At 45.6% G+C, this 14,638-nt stretch overlaps 1 protein-coding gene and 1 pseudogene across 1 annotated transcript in view; both read left to right on the top strand.

Annotated features, from left to right (window-relative positions):
* The window catches only part of LOC135902314 (suppressor of lurcher protein 1-like), a 151,037-nt gene that overhangs the window by 35,332 nt on the left and 101,067 nt on the right, over positions 1-14,638 (top strand). The window contains exon 2 of the mRNA XM_065432283.2: positions 4,283-4,375. Coding sequence (XP_065288355.1) covers positions 4,337-4,375 — 39 coding nt within the window. The 5' untranslated portion in view covers positions 4,283-4,336. The remainder of the gene's footprint in view (positions 1-4,282; positions 4,376-14,638) is intronic.
* On the top strand, positions 10,644-12,411 carry LOC135902378 (uncharacterized; annotated as a pseudogene).

Below are 14,638 nucleotides of genomic sequence, written 5' to 3'. Positions count from 1 at the left end.
CGAGTACGCGTCGAGCGGTTGGGCGGGTCCGCATAACACCAGTTTTCCGCGCGCAAGTCAGTGAAGGGGCCGCTTTCATTGAATTCCGCCGTTCGCGGCTCGCGTCTTTCATCTACCACTCCGTGTTCGCTCTTGCATCTTTCGCTGTGCTCGCTTGCTCGGTTAAGCCGCCGGTGCCGACGCTCGCTGCAAGAACGAGCGCCTAAGAGTTGCGCTCTAAAATGTTTACAGCATCGACAAGAGTTATCATGGAATCAGAAGGAGCTGCAAGTGTAACAGTGTTTTTGCAATCCTCCGGCGTGTGTGAACAGTTCTAAATTGAACACCATTTATTGCGAAGCATTCATCGCCTCATTCCAGGCATCTTGCGGATGGTGACTTCCTGTATCACCTCGCTTCGGGCTTTCATAAAAAGAATGCCTGACCGATGGTTGGATCGAACTTCTCTTCCAGCACAGCAACCAAATTTTTTAACTATTAGGTCACACAAGCACACATATTTCTCTCTTTCCAAAGCCAGCTAGCTCTTCAGTATCAGTTCATTATTCGTTCGTAACTATTGGTTACAAGAAATGATATACAAACATGGGTCCCATAGTCAGAGACTGCACCCGGACCCGCGTGCGAAACGATGCTTGTGCGAGACGCCATGCATGTTACACTGCACCACCTCCATGTTCGGCCCACATTTCCCAACTTGTTACTTGTAGCAGCTAGCGCTGCTTGGATGCTCCGCGACATTGTACCGCCTCCATTACCGGCCGAGGCCGAACAGGCTTTAACGTTTCCTAGCCGGAGTACCGATACCATCGCCGCTTTAACATAGACCACTTGACAAATATAAACACGACCCGCCGTGGTTGCTCAGTGGCTATGGTGTTAGGCTGCTGAGCACGAGGTCGCGGGATCGAATCCCGGCCACGGCGGCCGCATTTCGATGGGGGCGAAATGCGAAAACACCTGTGTGCTTAGATTTAGGTGCACGTTAAAGAACCCCAGGTGGTCGAAATTTCCGGAGTCCTCCACTACGGCGTGCCTCATAATCAGAAAGTGGCTTTGGCACGTAAAACCCCATAATTTAATTAAATATAAACACGCATAGTTGCAGGTGACGTCACAGTCTACATTTCTCTCGCTTACACCTGCCCAGTACCTAGTGGAATCCAAAAATCGGCATGTCGTGTACTACGGTTAAACGACAGCACCAGTAATCATGCTGTCACCGTCACACGATCCTTGTCGGGCTTAGCGTCGTCATGATGCATTCGCCGCGCACACACAACCGCTTTCTTTACAGAAGCAGATTGGCCCACTTAGTGACCCTTTGCGAAACCCCAAACAATGCTGGATATGCAGATACCTGCAAAATTACTTGCACAACGTCGATTCCCACAGATATTGGAATCTGCATAATTTTTTCTCTGTTTTTTTTTTCATCTTTATCTGTCCGCGTCTGTTTTCCATCGCCTACAAAATCCTGGGGTTTTACGTGCTAACACCACAATCTGATTAGAAGGCACGCCACAGTGGGAGAGTCCGGAATAATTTTGACCACCTGGTGTTCTTTAGCGTAGATCCAGTGTGCAGTACACTAGTGTTTTTGCATTTTGCCCCCATCGAAACTCGGCCGTCGTGGAGGAATTCGATCCCGCCACCTTTCCAACCCCTATATTCTGGACCCCGATGCAAGGTAAACCGGAAGCTCATCTTGTTGACCGCCTAAGCCTTTTTCTCTTTATATTTATATTTGTCTGGCTCGCCGCTCAACAAATTAGCAGAAGTTCAGAAGTCTATGCTTTCACGCGGTGCAACTTGATCCAGTGATATTTATTGAAAAAAATAGTATATTGGAATTACGTTCAAGTACTCACGGACACCTTCCTTTATAAGGTCATTCAAGGAATCCTTACCGCATTCTTTTGGAAGAGGACAGACACTGAGATGGCTACAGAATAAATTTTTATAATAATTAGTCTATCCTATTCTATATGGACTTGTAACAGTTTATTTTTTGGAACCTAACCTTTCCATACAATTATATGCTTGCACGAGACCTTGTAAACCATAATACTTGAATTCTTTATTTATTTGCGTTAAGTCGGAAGTTTGCTTTGTGGCATCTGAGCTGATGGTGAACTAGGTCGCGCTCAAGTGGCGTAGAAGAGGAACTAATCATCTCGGAGTCTGACATGTTTAGTTGAAGTATGTACCATAGATTGCGAAGCCACAGCCTTGCGAATTACATCTCTTGGAGTGTCGAATATTGGCCAATGAGTACACTCGCGCATAGATACCACCGCAAATGATGACGCTGGTCTACTGCTGTTGACTAGTGCTCACAATGGTTGCAATTACATCTGCTTGATGGGCTGTCGTTTTGTTTCTCGCTAGCCAACAACGCAACAGCCTGACCAGCGTGTCACCACTGAACATGACGATCATGAAGACCTTCCTGATTGCAACAGACGCATTCTTCGTTTCACAAAGACAGTTCTGCCCTCAAACCGCGTTTTCACAGTACCAAACTGGAACTATGTACTCTTAACTCATCCCCCCCCCCTTCCGTCTCTTCATTCATTTCCTTCCTACTCCGTTCGCCGGACATGTTTGTTTTTCAAATTGCTTTAATTTTCTAAATAAATATTATCACAGTATTACTAGCACCCGGTTTCTTAAATTTATTATTATGTGCTCACCAAGATCCGCAGCTCCCGATTTCAGCAATCGTTTCTACAGAGCAACATCACTTTTTCACTTTTTTTTTAACCTTGAGAAGGGAACGATACCGCACAACATTTCTCATGTTTTTTGCGCTGCTGGAGAGCTGAAAGATGGTTCTTGGTCTCTGCGGGTGTTCCATGGTATATGCACTCGGAAGTAGGCGAGAAAATTTATGTCCAGCTAATGATTTAAAATTGCTCCATGCCAAGAAAGCAACCAAGATTGATATGTTGGACGGGACAGGATAGGAATAAAGTGAACATGGCCTTTCATATATCTAATGCAATATTCAGAAACAAAGGATAACACATATACATTAGGTCAAAGCACGTTGTGTAATTATTTGTAACGTAATAGATTGAACATATCTGTCGCGTAAAATGGGTAATCTCATAGCACCTGTAGCCTGGGTGTATCTGTGTCCAATTCATAGACACACAGTCTGAGGCTATAGCGAACAGAGCGCGCACTTATTGATTCGCATCTCCAGAAGATTCGCATAGACTTCTTTGAACACTTGTCGAGAACAATGAACAGCGCGTGAAACACGGAAGCATGCACCAGCAAAAGAAAGCTCAAATAAAGAAATAACTATTGCTTGCGAGATATTTGTAGATACATTGTAAACTATTACTGGTATCTTCAAGATAGAACTACTATGCATAACCTGGCAGCATGTTTACACTGCAGTAACCAGATAGGTTCATTCTTACCGTGCGTTGATTCTGCGAGCAAAGAGAGCCGTCTGCAACATCGTCATTATACGTGGGGTGCCACAGTTTCACCGACTGTGTGGCTTTATACATAAGGATACAAGTCGATAATAACGTTTGCTGATAGGGTACATCTTTTAAGAGGACACAAAATCGCACTCACGGGTCAGTGTGAGAACACCAAAAAGCTATAAAAAGAGAAAGAAAGGTATGGGTTTCTCAAAAAGAAAGCTCCGCAACTGGGAAATTCTCCCCCTTTTGGGGATCAAACCTGGGACCAATGTCTCTCCAGGCTCGTCGCTCTATCATTTGGCTAACTAAAAGGCTAGCCGATCGCAAGGCAAGGAGGAATTATTTGACAACTCGAACCGGCAGCTCCAACTCCTTTGTAGACTTGCGCTGCTGTCAGATTTGCGGTAATGTTTCCCTTTTATGAAACTTTCTCCGACTCGCTATTTTCCGCAGAATGATTTTGAAGATTACACTTTGTTAGTATGAGTGTACAGTCGGTTGTTTGTTATGCGCTTGTTGCAGGGATCCGTACATTAAAATTACCAAATGCTAGATGATGGCCCTACGGCCAGAACGTCCATTGTCAGCTGTGTAATACAACCACAAGTAACAAATTTTTACTAGTACCCTAAAGCGTGCAAGTTGTTTAACACACAGTAGGGCACCAGCAGTAAGAGCAAGAACAACTGAGCCTTTGGAAGAATAATATTTGTTGGGTAGCGCACCCCATCATAATTTTCTAGTGAAGAACTTGCAGCCCTACATATATAACTTGAATTATGAGTTACGTAGTGTGTGTTCCATGCCCCGATGGGTAAATATCTCTCTCTTTTCAGCGGAAGGCCTGAACCTCGCTCAGTGATGTTGGCAGACCTACACGCCTTGACTGGATGCTAACTCATCACCAAGGATGCTATCGCACAAAGCAGGTGAGTTGGAGAAGCACAGGGAATCTTAATACCATAAGCAATGGCCGGATGTCTGTGAAGATGATCTTCGATGTGCATTACCATTTTGCGATCTATAGCGAAAGCGCATGGCAAACGTTCAATACTTCTAAATACCGGCCTAAAGCTATGCTGCTGCAAATTTTTATGGACCCAAAGTCATACCAAAAGGTAGGTGGCACTGACTAACTAAATTGATGCTACATGTGTTTTACTTTCGTCGTGCCACATTTGCAGAATTCTTCTACGAGTGGAAATTAGCGTACCTGAATTATTCAACTTCAGTTATTAACAGCTTGAACGTCGAGACAACGCTGGTATGCGACATCTGGACCCTCTTCTTATGCTTTATTGTGCCGATACTACGATAGCCACTCTGAAGAATTGCCGCATATTTTCATTTTGTTCATTGATTGAGTTAGAAGTAAAGCAGCGTATAAGTACAGATAGCTTTGTAATGCTCCACTAGTGGCTTCGGTACCATAGCTTTACAATAAAGCGCCGTGGCTCTAAATGTTGTGGTAATATACTGCAGAGAACAGACGCGATCGATTACAATCGGATTCATGAACCTTGGTCAACTACAACTCTTTTTTTTTATTGATATACTATAAGGACATGTTGACGCACCATTTAAGGCGCCGGCTACTCCTTATCTCTTGAATGGTTCCATCATGTAACATACAACGTTCAATATTCCATATGAAATAATCTTTTCACAGAAACACCAGGACTTATTACGCAACGTTTTCACAGAAAGACTATGACGCAATAAACACATGGTATATACAATATACAACGTAAATACAAGGTCGCCTTTTCACCACGTGTCCGTCCTTTTTAGCGCCACCATCAGTTCTGTAGTTCGCATAACTGGAAATGGTGTTTGGCGAGCCTCAGCTATTACAAGAGAGCTAGAAGTCGCTCGTGGAACTCCTAGACGTATGCGTAGTCCTCTAGCTAAAAGTCTTTGAAGTCGCTCTTCTGACGTGTGGGAACGTCCGTGTAAGATAGGCGCTGAATACGCAATCTTTTGTTGTATTAATGCATTGTGAACAGCCAGCATGGACGATAATGATCCGCCCCATGATGTACCTGCGAGTCTGCGAAGTACAGTCACTATGGCATTGACTTCGTTTTCGAGTTTTTTTATGTGGGTGTCCAGGATAGCTGCCTATCAAGTGTTATGCCAAGAAATCGATGCTGTGTGACAATCATTAGAGGGTGTCCTTTTAGATTAAGGGTGAAATTTTTTAACTGCCTCCGAGTAAAGGGCAATGCAGCTGTTTTTGCGTGTGATAGAACCATTCCTCTCTGTCTCAAAATTTGGTTCATGATATTTGTGCCGTCTTGCATTGTCATCTGAAGTAGTTGAGCGTTAGACCCAAATGTCCAAATACACACATCATACAATGAAAACTTTGACTGTGATGGCAGTCTTCTTGCTAAATCAGCCATGACGCAGTTAAAAAGAAAGGGGCTGAGTACGCTTCCCTGTGGTATTCCCTGTTTGACAACATGTTCAGCACTCTTTCCTGCACCCGTCTGAACAAATATTTTGCCACCTGATAAAAACTCAGAAACCCATCGCAAGGACCTGCCAGACAGTCCAAGTTCCAACATACTTAGCAGAACATGAACGTGACTAACAGTGTCAAATGCCTTCCTGATGTCTAGGAATACTGCTATCGTCATGTTTCCACGTGCACGCTCATGTAACACACAGGTTACTACATCTAATATTGCATCCATTGTGCATCTATGTTTCCTAAAACCTACTAAGTAGTTCGACAACACATCCATTTCATTACACATCCATTGAAGTCACGCGTCAACCATTTTCTCCATTACATTGCATAAACAACTTGTCAAGCTTACTGGGCTAAACGATTCAAGGCACAAGGGCGTCTTACCCGGTTTTAAAATTGGTATGATTCGAGCGACTTTCCAAGAGACGGGTACAGTTTCTTCTATCCATAAATTATTATAGATATCTAAGAAAGCATTTGTACCTGTCGGTTCGAGGTTTCTTAGCATATTGTACGTAATGCCGTCCCGCCCAGCAGCAGATTTTTGGCGACATGATGCGATGGCACATTGAAGCTCGCTTAATGTGAAAGTATGATCTAATTGAGGATGTTGGGCCCAGTAGCAAGCAGTAATTTTCTGTTCAGCTCACACTACTGAAATATCAAATTCTGCACATTGCGATGAAAAATCAGGTTTAGAAATAAGCTCACAAAATTCATCTGCGACTATTATCTCACACGTGTGCCGAGCTACAGCGAGAGCACGAAATGGGAAGCTCGGTGTTACTTAAGGAAAGACTACAACAGTTCTGCTTTAAGAATCGAAACCCGCGCCCTCATACTCAGTAGCAGAACGCCAGTCACATCGGCTGATATGTGAACCAGTAAAACACGACGATAACAAACAAGGACAAAAGGCCTGACTGGTCAAAGATAGAAATAAAGAAGCTCCCAGCGCGTTTGGCAATGTAGTAAGGTGTTACTACATTACAAGGGCTAGTTAGATAAGTAAAAGCTATACACTTCTTGCGAAGACTCATGTGCACAACTATTAGTCCTTTTTTTCGTCGTTAAAAGCTTCACCGACGATTACGATACTCCCTAATCCGTAATTTGAGCGCAGCTTTTTACCTGTTTTCATTTCGCGATATAATGGCTGGTGCGGACAATCTGTCTCATGCGGCACGTCGCAAACGGAGTGAAGTGTAGCGCAACCTCGCTAATTTGAAGATCGCGCGAGCCACCGCGTTGGTGACGTGTGGGCGCGATTCACAGCAGCCGCTGCCGAGAGATCTCCCACATGATGCGCGCTGCTCTGGCACCATATTGTAGCCATCGTCGCCGCACTATTTTCTTCTCACGCTTCCGCCATACCCTCCTTCTCCGCTTTCCTCCTCGAGCTCTCTTTACTCTAGCCGCTTTCTTCATTCCCCACTGCGCTCTGCATTCATTCTGATCTTTCACTGTGCGCGTTCACGAGGTAAGACGCCGACGCTCGCCGCAGGAACTTGCGCCTTAGATCTGTGCTCGAAAAAGCGCTAACAACAAAGCAAAGATTATGAAATGTGCCTCCATGTTGTACTATAGTGATTTCTTTTAAGTTTATTAATAATGCCTACAAACGAGGGTTTGTAAAGATGAGTTCGTCACACTATTTGCTCAAGATTTGCACCCCCGAAAGTGCTGCTGATGTTCTTGCGGGCTACAAGCCTAAACTAAACACTGAAAATATTGTTATTATGTATCGGGGGTGGGTGTTTGTGACTGTATGTGCTATTCATGGGTTTATGTGACCACTCCGTATATCATAATTAAGCCCCAGCACCTAGACTAGCATGCCAGGCGATCAGCCTGGTTGACATCTCCGGCATATCATTAACGTTTGTATCTCTTTCTCTATGAGTGATTTCGCTTGCCTAAATAGAAAGTTGGCGTTCAAAATGAGATTACCTGTGTTAATTGTTCGTAATAGTTACCAGAAAAATCATGAATTTTGGTCTGGCAGACAATAAAACCAATGTTTTCTCCCTAGTTTTCTTCTCGAAAGAATAACACCCAATGATTACTCCCCAATTTAAAAAGAAAAGATATGTATATTTATTTGTATAAAAACCACCAACGATGGACTCTATTTATGTTTTAGAGGAACGTGAACTTGGCGTCGTTGGTATTTCTTGTATCTCTTTCGCGATTTTTGTCTTTCTTTAGTAGCAAACGTCCCATGCCTATGTATATTGAGACACACATACACACACGCACACACGCACACACAAGCACACAAGCACACACACACACAAGCGCACAGACACACACGCACACGCACACGCGCACGCGCACACATCCACACACGCACGCACGCACACACACACATATGTGTGTGTGAATTCGGTCTCGTTCACAATACCAATAATTATATTACGAATTGACAATTTCGTATTCTACATATCGATTTCACCTTTTACACTGCAACGCTTCCGTTGCTGACTGTAAACAGTAAAGTAACAAACTGCTGCGAGATTCAGTGAAGAGATCACCTTAATTAGTGCGCTTCACTTACAGGTGTTGCGCGTATTTCAGAGAAACAGAGAAGGTCGCTCAAAGAAGTCTATCAACGAGTGCCTTCAGTAGAGATTTTCAGCTGCAATTTGTTTCTTTTCTATTTTATTTTTTCCTCCTTTGGGATACGAAATCTTTCACACACGGCAAACGACCAGTCAAAATTTTCGTCCCACTGACAACAACTGCCCGCGAAAGCAGCGGAAATATGTGATCGTATCTTTTCTGTCGCCTGCCGGCAATCCTTGGAAGGAAAAAAGGAGGAAATAAAAAGAAGGCAGCACAACGGGCGTTCTCGCAAATTGAGCGCGTGAGCGGTTTCCTACCAGCGTCCACCCGCTGAGCTTATTTTTTCTCTCCCACCCCAAGGATCACAAAAAAGCATCGAGATATTATTTTTGAAAAAAAAAAGAACCGAAATGAGAGAGTGCGCGAACTTCAAGGGGATTCCAGTCATGAACGGCAAACAACCGCGCTTCTCACTTTGCCACCCGTGCCAGTGAAGGGGTTTATGCTGGTTTAATTCTGGCCTCGCGGACGTGATTTAATGGCGCTCAATGCCGTTTTCGTTCACGCAGCACTCAATTTTTTCTTTCGGGCTTGCTTCTTTCCCTTTTTGGGTTTACGGTGAGGGTGATTCGAAATTCCTTCCGTTCGACACCGCACCCGCCTGCGTTCTCTGGTCGTGCCTGATTCAGCCGCTTATGCGGGATTTGAAAAATGGAGCCGCCGACTGAGCATCCATACGTCAGGAGAACTGCTGAATTTGCACGATCGTACCCCCAGGAATCGCGCGCACTTTTTTCTTTTACGTCATCGCGCTTTTATTCTTTCTTCCTCATTGAGGAAGGCGAAAGCAGTGCGCGACCAGCGTTGTATTGCCGATGAAATGAACTTTTCGCGAAACGATCCATTCTTTCTCTTTCCTTTTTTCTCTTTTTTCAGTGGTTCCTTTAGGTTAACATCCGAGTTACCTGACCCAGCATTACTCTCTGTATAGCGCCCACGTTTGCGGAAAAGTTTAAGACCGCTTTTGCCGTCGGTGCAATCGTGTATACCGGCTTAACAAACACAAAACTCTCATTTAGAAAAAAAAAAACAAGAAGGCCGCGCGTCTTTTTAAAATCACCTCATCTTTGCTCTTTTGTGAAACGTTAAATACCCATCCATCCCAATGTTTTCAAATTGCTTGGATTTGTTAGAGCCGCCGGAGTTTTTAATATGGTGGGAAGTGAAAAAGAGTCTGCAGGTCCCATGTCAACGTCAAAGAGTCAACGGTCCCACCGTTGTAACTTCAGTGGTTAGAACGCTGCACTAACATCCCGTGCGTCCGAAAAAGAAACAGAAATGGATGACCTAGACTTATCGTATAACTCGATGAGGACGCGTTAGGTGCATTTGTAATTGGTTCAGCCTCCATGGAATCGTAAACACGACCCTTTCATAATGTCCCAGGTGAGGTTCAAGCACCTTTTGCTCTTGTAGCGGTGTGGAAGTAGATAAGAAACAGAAAGACTGAATGACTGGAAAGGGGCTAAGAAAAAGGGAAAACTCAGCGAAAGGAAGTGGCTTCCCTCCCGATTCTTGTAAAGTTCAGTCTACAAAATATTCAGGGCTGCTTGAAATGCGCGGGTGCAACGTATCCTCCTGTAGATCGAGTCCATATTGGAGAGCTGATGACCCACCTGCACATTTGCCGGTGGCTTGGCGATCAGATTCTGCGCACTTGATAAGCTTTGACTGCTGAAAACCAAGTTCAATAACGACCATGCAATATATGCTGCTTACAGAGTCAAAAATAGTGAAATTACATGCCAGCAAGCTGGTAAAAAAGACGGGGCTATAAAAAGGGAGGGTTCTTTACTTCAATCTTTTTGCATTAGTGCAGCTGTTCAACATTGACCTTTTGATATACGAATTCATTGTTTGAGCAGGAAATTTATTTACGCTAAATTGACTGCGTTTTCAGCATCGGTAAACACAAAGAATTCAAATATCAGATTTTTTTTTCTGTGTGGGTTTCTGTGCATACAAATACGAAAAGATATTCCGCTAGAACTGTTCCGGAGAACAGGTTCCAACCAATCATTATCAGCTTACATATTATTAGCGAAGATGACCGACCAATATTAAACAACATGTAACATGTAACATGTCGTGTCCTCATGGACAGGACCGTCGAGCTACGAGCAAGCGACCTACAAAAGCAAGAGAAGAAGCTCGGGAGCACCGGAACACCGCAGGGATCGGTCATTTCGCCGATGCTGTTCAACCTGGTAATGATCGGAGTGGCCGAAAAGCTCGGGCGCATCGAAGACGTCAGGCACACCATCTACGCGGACGGTATCACGATATGGGTGACCGGTGGCAGCGACGCCGACATCGAGGGCGCGCTGCAAGCCGCCGTCGACGCAATAGAAGACCAGCTGGAAGGCACCGGACTGAGATGTTCGCCGAGCAAATCGAAGTTTCTCATACTCCCACCTACCAAATACAGCAGAGGCAAAACCAGACAACGCGAAAACGAAAAAAATCAGAATCGTCACCAAATCTGGCAACGTGATCCCCGAGGTCGGCAAAATTAGGATCCTAGGCATGGTCATCGAAAAGCACGGAAGAAACGGCGAAACCATCACCCGTCTCAAGGCAAAAGCAGCCAACGCGATTCGACTCCTCAAACGAGTCACTTCCCGAAAGGCTGGCATGAGAGAGGAGAGCCTAATTAGGCTCGTCCAATCCTTGGTCATCAGCCACGTCGCGTACGTTGCAGCCTACCACAGATGGCTGCAACACGAACGAAACAAAATGAACGTGCTCATCAGAAGAGCGTACAAGACGGCGCTGGGCCTGTTTGAGTCCACAAGCACGACCCGCTTCTTACAACTCGGGCTACACAATACGTTCGAAGAAATAGACGAAGCGCAACGGACCTCTCAACTGGAGTGGCTGTCCATCACCAAAGCCGGGAGGAAGATACTGGACGATCTGGGAATTAGAAGCTCGAACGAGGTGGAGATGAAGCTCCCCATCCCCGAAGATCTCCGACGCCAGACCAGAATCGACCCCATGCCGAAGAACATGAATCCCGAGTTCAACAAGGGAAGAAGAGCGGCGAGGGCCAAGGCTCTCATCGACCAGCATGCCAACGACGAACACGCGTGGTACGTGGACGCGGCCGAATACCAACGGAACGCCTTCACAGCGGTCGTCATAGAGGTGTCAACCGGCGCCACGAGGACGGCAGCGAGCGTGAGAAGCACCGAAGCGGGACAAGCGGAGGAGGTAGCCATCGCCCTGGCCATCGCCGACGCAGACTGCCACACGGTGCTGAGTGAGTCAAGACAGGCGGTGCGAAACTTCGCCAAAGGGCAAATCTGCAGGGAGGCTGAGCGCGTACTGCGAGCGGTAAAACTAGACGAACGAAAAGTACGACTCAAGTGGTTCCCGGCGCACGCGGGCGACGCGTCGGAACGCAATGAGAACCATAATGAGACGGCACACGCCGCGGCGCTAGCGCTAACCAACCGCGCCCCGACGACAGACCATCCGACGTAGTTCGGAACCAAGGACCGCATGACGGATTACAATGAAATCACGAAGGCCTACCGCTTGGCTCGCAGGACTCTTCCACCCCCGCACCCGAGACTGAGTCGAGCGGAGGCGGTAGTACTGAGACAGCTCCAGACCGGATCGCTACCGAGCCCGAAACTGATGAATCGCATGTACCCCGAGACATATCCGACAGATATGTGCAGAGTCTGCCGGAGGGGGACCGCAGACTACACGCACATCTTGTGGGACTGCATTAAATATCCGGAAGACGCTAAATCAAGAACACTCCCAACGCGGCTCGAGGCAGCCGCGAAGAGCTACGACCGAGACGATCAGCTCTGGGCCGTCCAGCAGGTCCTCGAGGCGCTCGAAAGGCATGGACCCAGCGAGCCGGCAACGGCGAGCGGAGACCCGCGCCGAGTAACGGCAACTTCGAGGATGACGTAGGCCCTCGTCGGGGCACGCGAGCGCCCAACTGCAGGCATAAATAAAGTTTCTCCAATCTCATCCAATTATGAATTTAGCCGCCTGGTTCCAAAAAGAACCTTGAAACCGGCAGAGTTTTGTCTGGCGCATGAAAAAAAAAAGGATGTCACAAATAATAACAAGTAATTCAAGAAATAACAAGAAATCATTAGGACTGGCTGGGATATCATCTTACGTATAATTGTAGCACAAGAGCATTTTACGAGTGCGGGCACAGACGCATGACAGTATACTGAGGCCACCACCATAAATCCAGGCACTTATGTTCCAGCACCTTTTTTTTTCTTACTTGCATCACTCATATTAGCCTTGTAAGCATCAAATGCTTCTAGCTCCCGTCATCGGCGACCTTCAAGTGACCTTGAGCCAAAAGACAGAGCCTTTATCAGGGCACTCAAACGAGAACATCCGGGCAAGTTGCGAAAAGAAAACAAGATCATTCGAGTAATCACTCAAACCATTACAAAATGTGGTCCCTGGCTCCCAACCCTTTCTACAGGACCGCATCGCATAGCCTAGCTACTGCCCAAACAAGCTTCAAAAAATATCGCTTCCGAGTTCTTCTTAATGTTTGTTCCCAATATCACTCAGGCTATAACTTCTAGTACGCTGAAGGTTCATTTGTCATTGCCAATAGCGACGTTCAAAAAGCAGATACCGGGCACCATACATTTATTTATTTATTTATTTATTTATTTATTTATTTATTTATTTATTTATTTATTTATACATACTGCAGCGCAATTTGTGCTATAGCAGGAGTGGGTTAAGAAAATGTACAGAAAATGCATTGGAGTATAGAGCGGTACAAGTGAACACTATTAAAGAGCACAGATGAAAAGGAAAATACACAAACATACAAGTGGAGAAGTGAGAATGGAGAAGTGAGAAGGGAGAAGTGAGAAGTGGAGAATCTGGTAGCGTTGACCGCTGAATACCAGCGGCCCATGAGTTCTGCGGCGCGGGTTTTGCGTCGCCTCGAGAGATGACCCCACGCTGCGTGGCGCCTCGCTTATACCCGCCGCGGTGGCTTGGCAGTTATGGTGTTGCGCTATGAGCCCGAAGTCGCCGGATCAAATCCCGGCCGCCAAATCCCGGATCAAATCCCGGCCGCAATGCATGTCCCATGCATTGCGGGCACGTTGAAGATCCCCTGGTGGTCAAAATTAATCCGGAGTCCCCCACTACGGCCTCATAATCAAATCGTTGTTTGGCCGCGTAAAGCCCCAGAATTCAATTCGTTATTTTTCTAGCTGGGTAGTGGGTAGTCCCTGGCGTCTTTCGCTGCCTGTGATGCGGCCTTTAGTCGGTTTTTTTTTCTTCTAGCTGGACAGCGTCCATATGGGCCAGTGCATAGTATGGGGGAGTGCGGGGTGGCGTGGTGGGGTGGGCCGTTGCGATCGTGCACTACACCCATTTTAAGATTGTGGCTAGTATCATCACCCACCAATCAGCCTTGGGGGGTTGCCATTTCATGCTTACATCTGCTGTCGATAACGGGAGACCCAGCAATTCTTTTTCAGCGCACGTGTAACGAAATGTATATTAATACACATGGCAACACGTTCTATATGTCGTTATTTTCGCTATTGCTTGTGATCCAGAGGTGTTATGTAGAGACAGCGTCGTAAACGGCAGGCTTTATCAGACCAACTGCTAAGCTTACCAGGGTATACCACCATGCATTCAAGTCTCTTGTTCTTACTAGGAATTTCAAGGTTTATAAATTTTTTCAAAATACCCTGTTGCAGATAACATAATTCTAGTCATTGATCTGGATTGTTCAGAGAGGCGGACATTACCTGCACGAGGAATCAAAACAGATTCATAAAATTTTAAAAATAATAATAACTTACCCACAGTAGTTGCAGGGGCTAAATAGAAAAGCACCCGTCTACTTAGATTTAGATGCACGTTAAAAAACCCAAGTGGTCTAAATTAATCAGGAGTGCCCCACTACGGCGTGCCTCATAATCAGATGGTGGTTTTCGCACCTAAAACCCCATAATATATTTTTTTGTTTTTGCTAATATACTTCCTAAATAAATAATTTACGGCACATATTGCATATTCTTAATTTTAGCCGGTGAATTTGCAAGATGTATGCACTTGAAATATATTT

The sequence above is a fragment of the Dermacentor albipictus genome, chromosome 5 (assembly GCF_038994185.2).
Source record: "Dermacentor albipictus isolate Rhodes 1998 colony chromosome 5, USDA_Dalb.pri_finalv2, whole genome shotgun sequence".
NCBI classification, from domain to species: domain Eukaryota; kingdom Metazoa; phylum Arthropoda; class Arachnida; order Ixodida; family Ixodidae; genus Dermacentor; species Dermacentor albipictus.
Note: the sequence above shows the minus strand (reverse complement) of the source record. Positions and strands in the feature narration are given on the sequence as shown.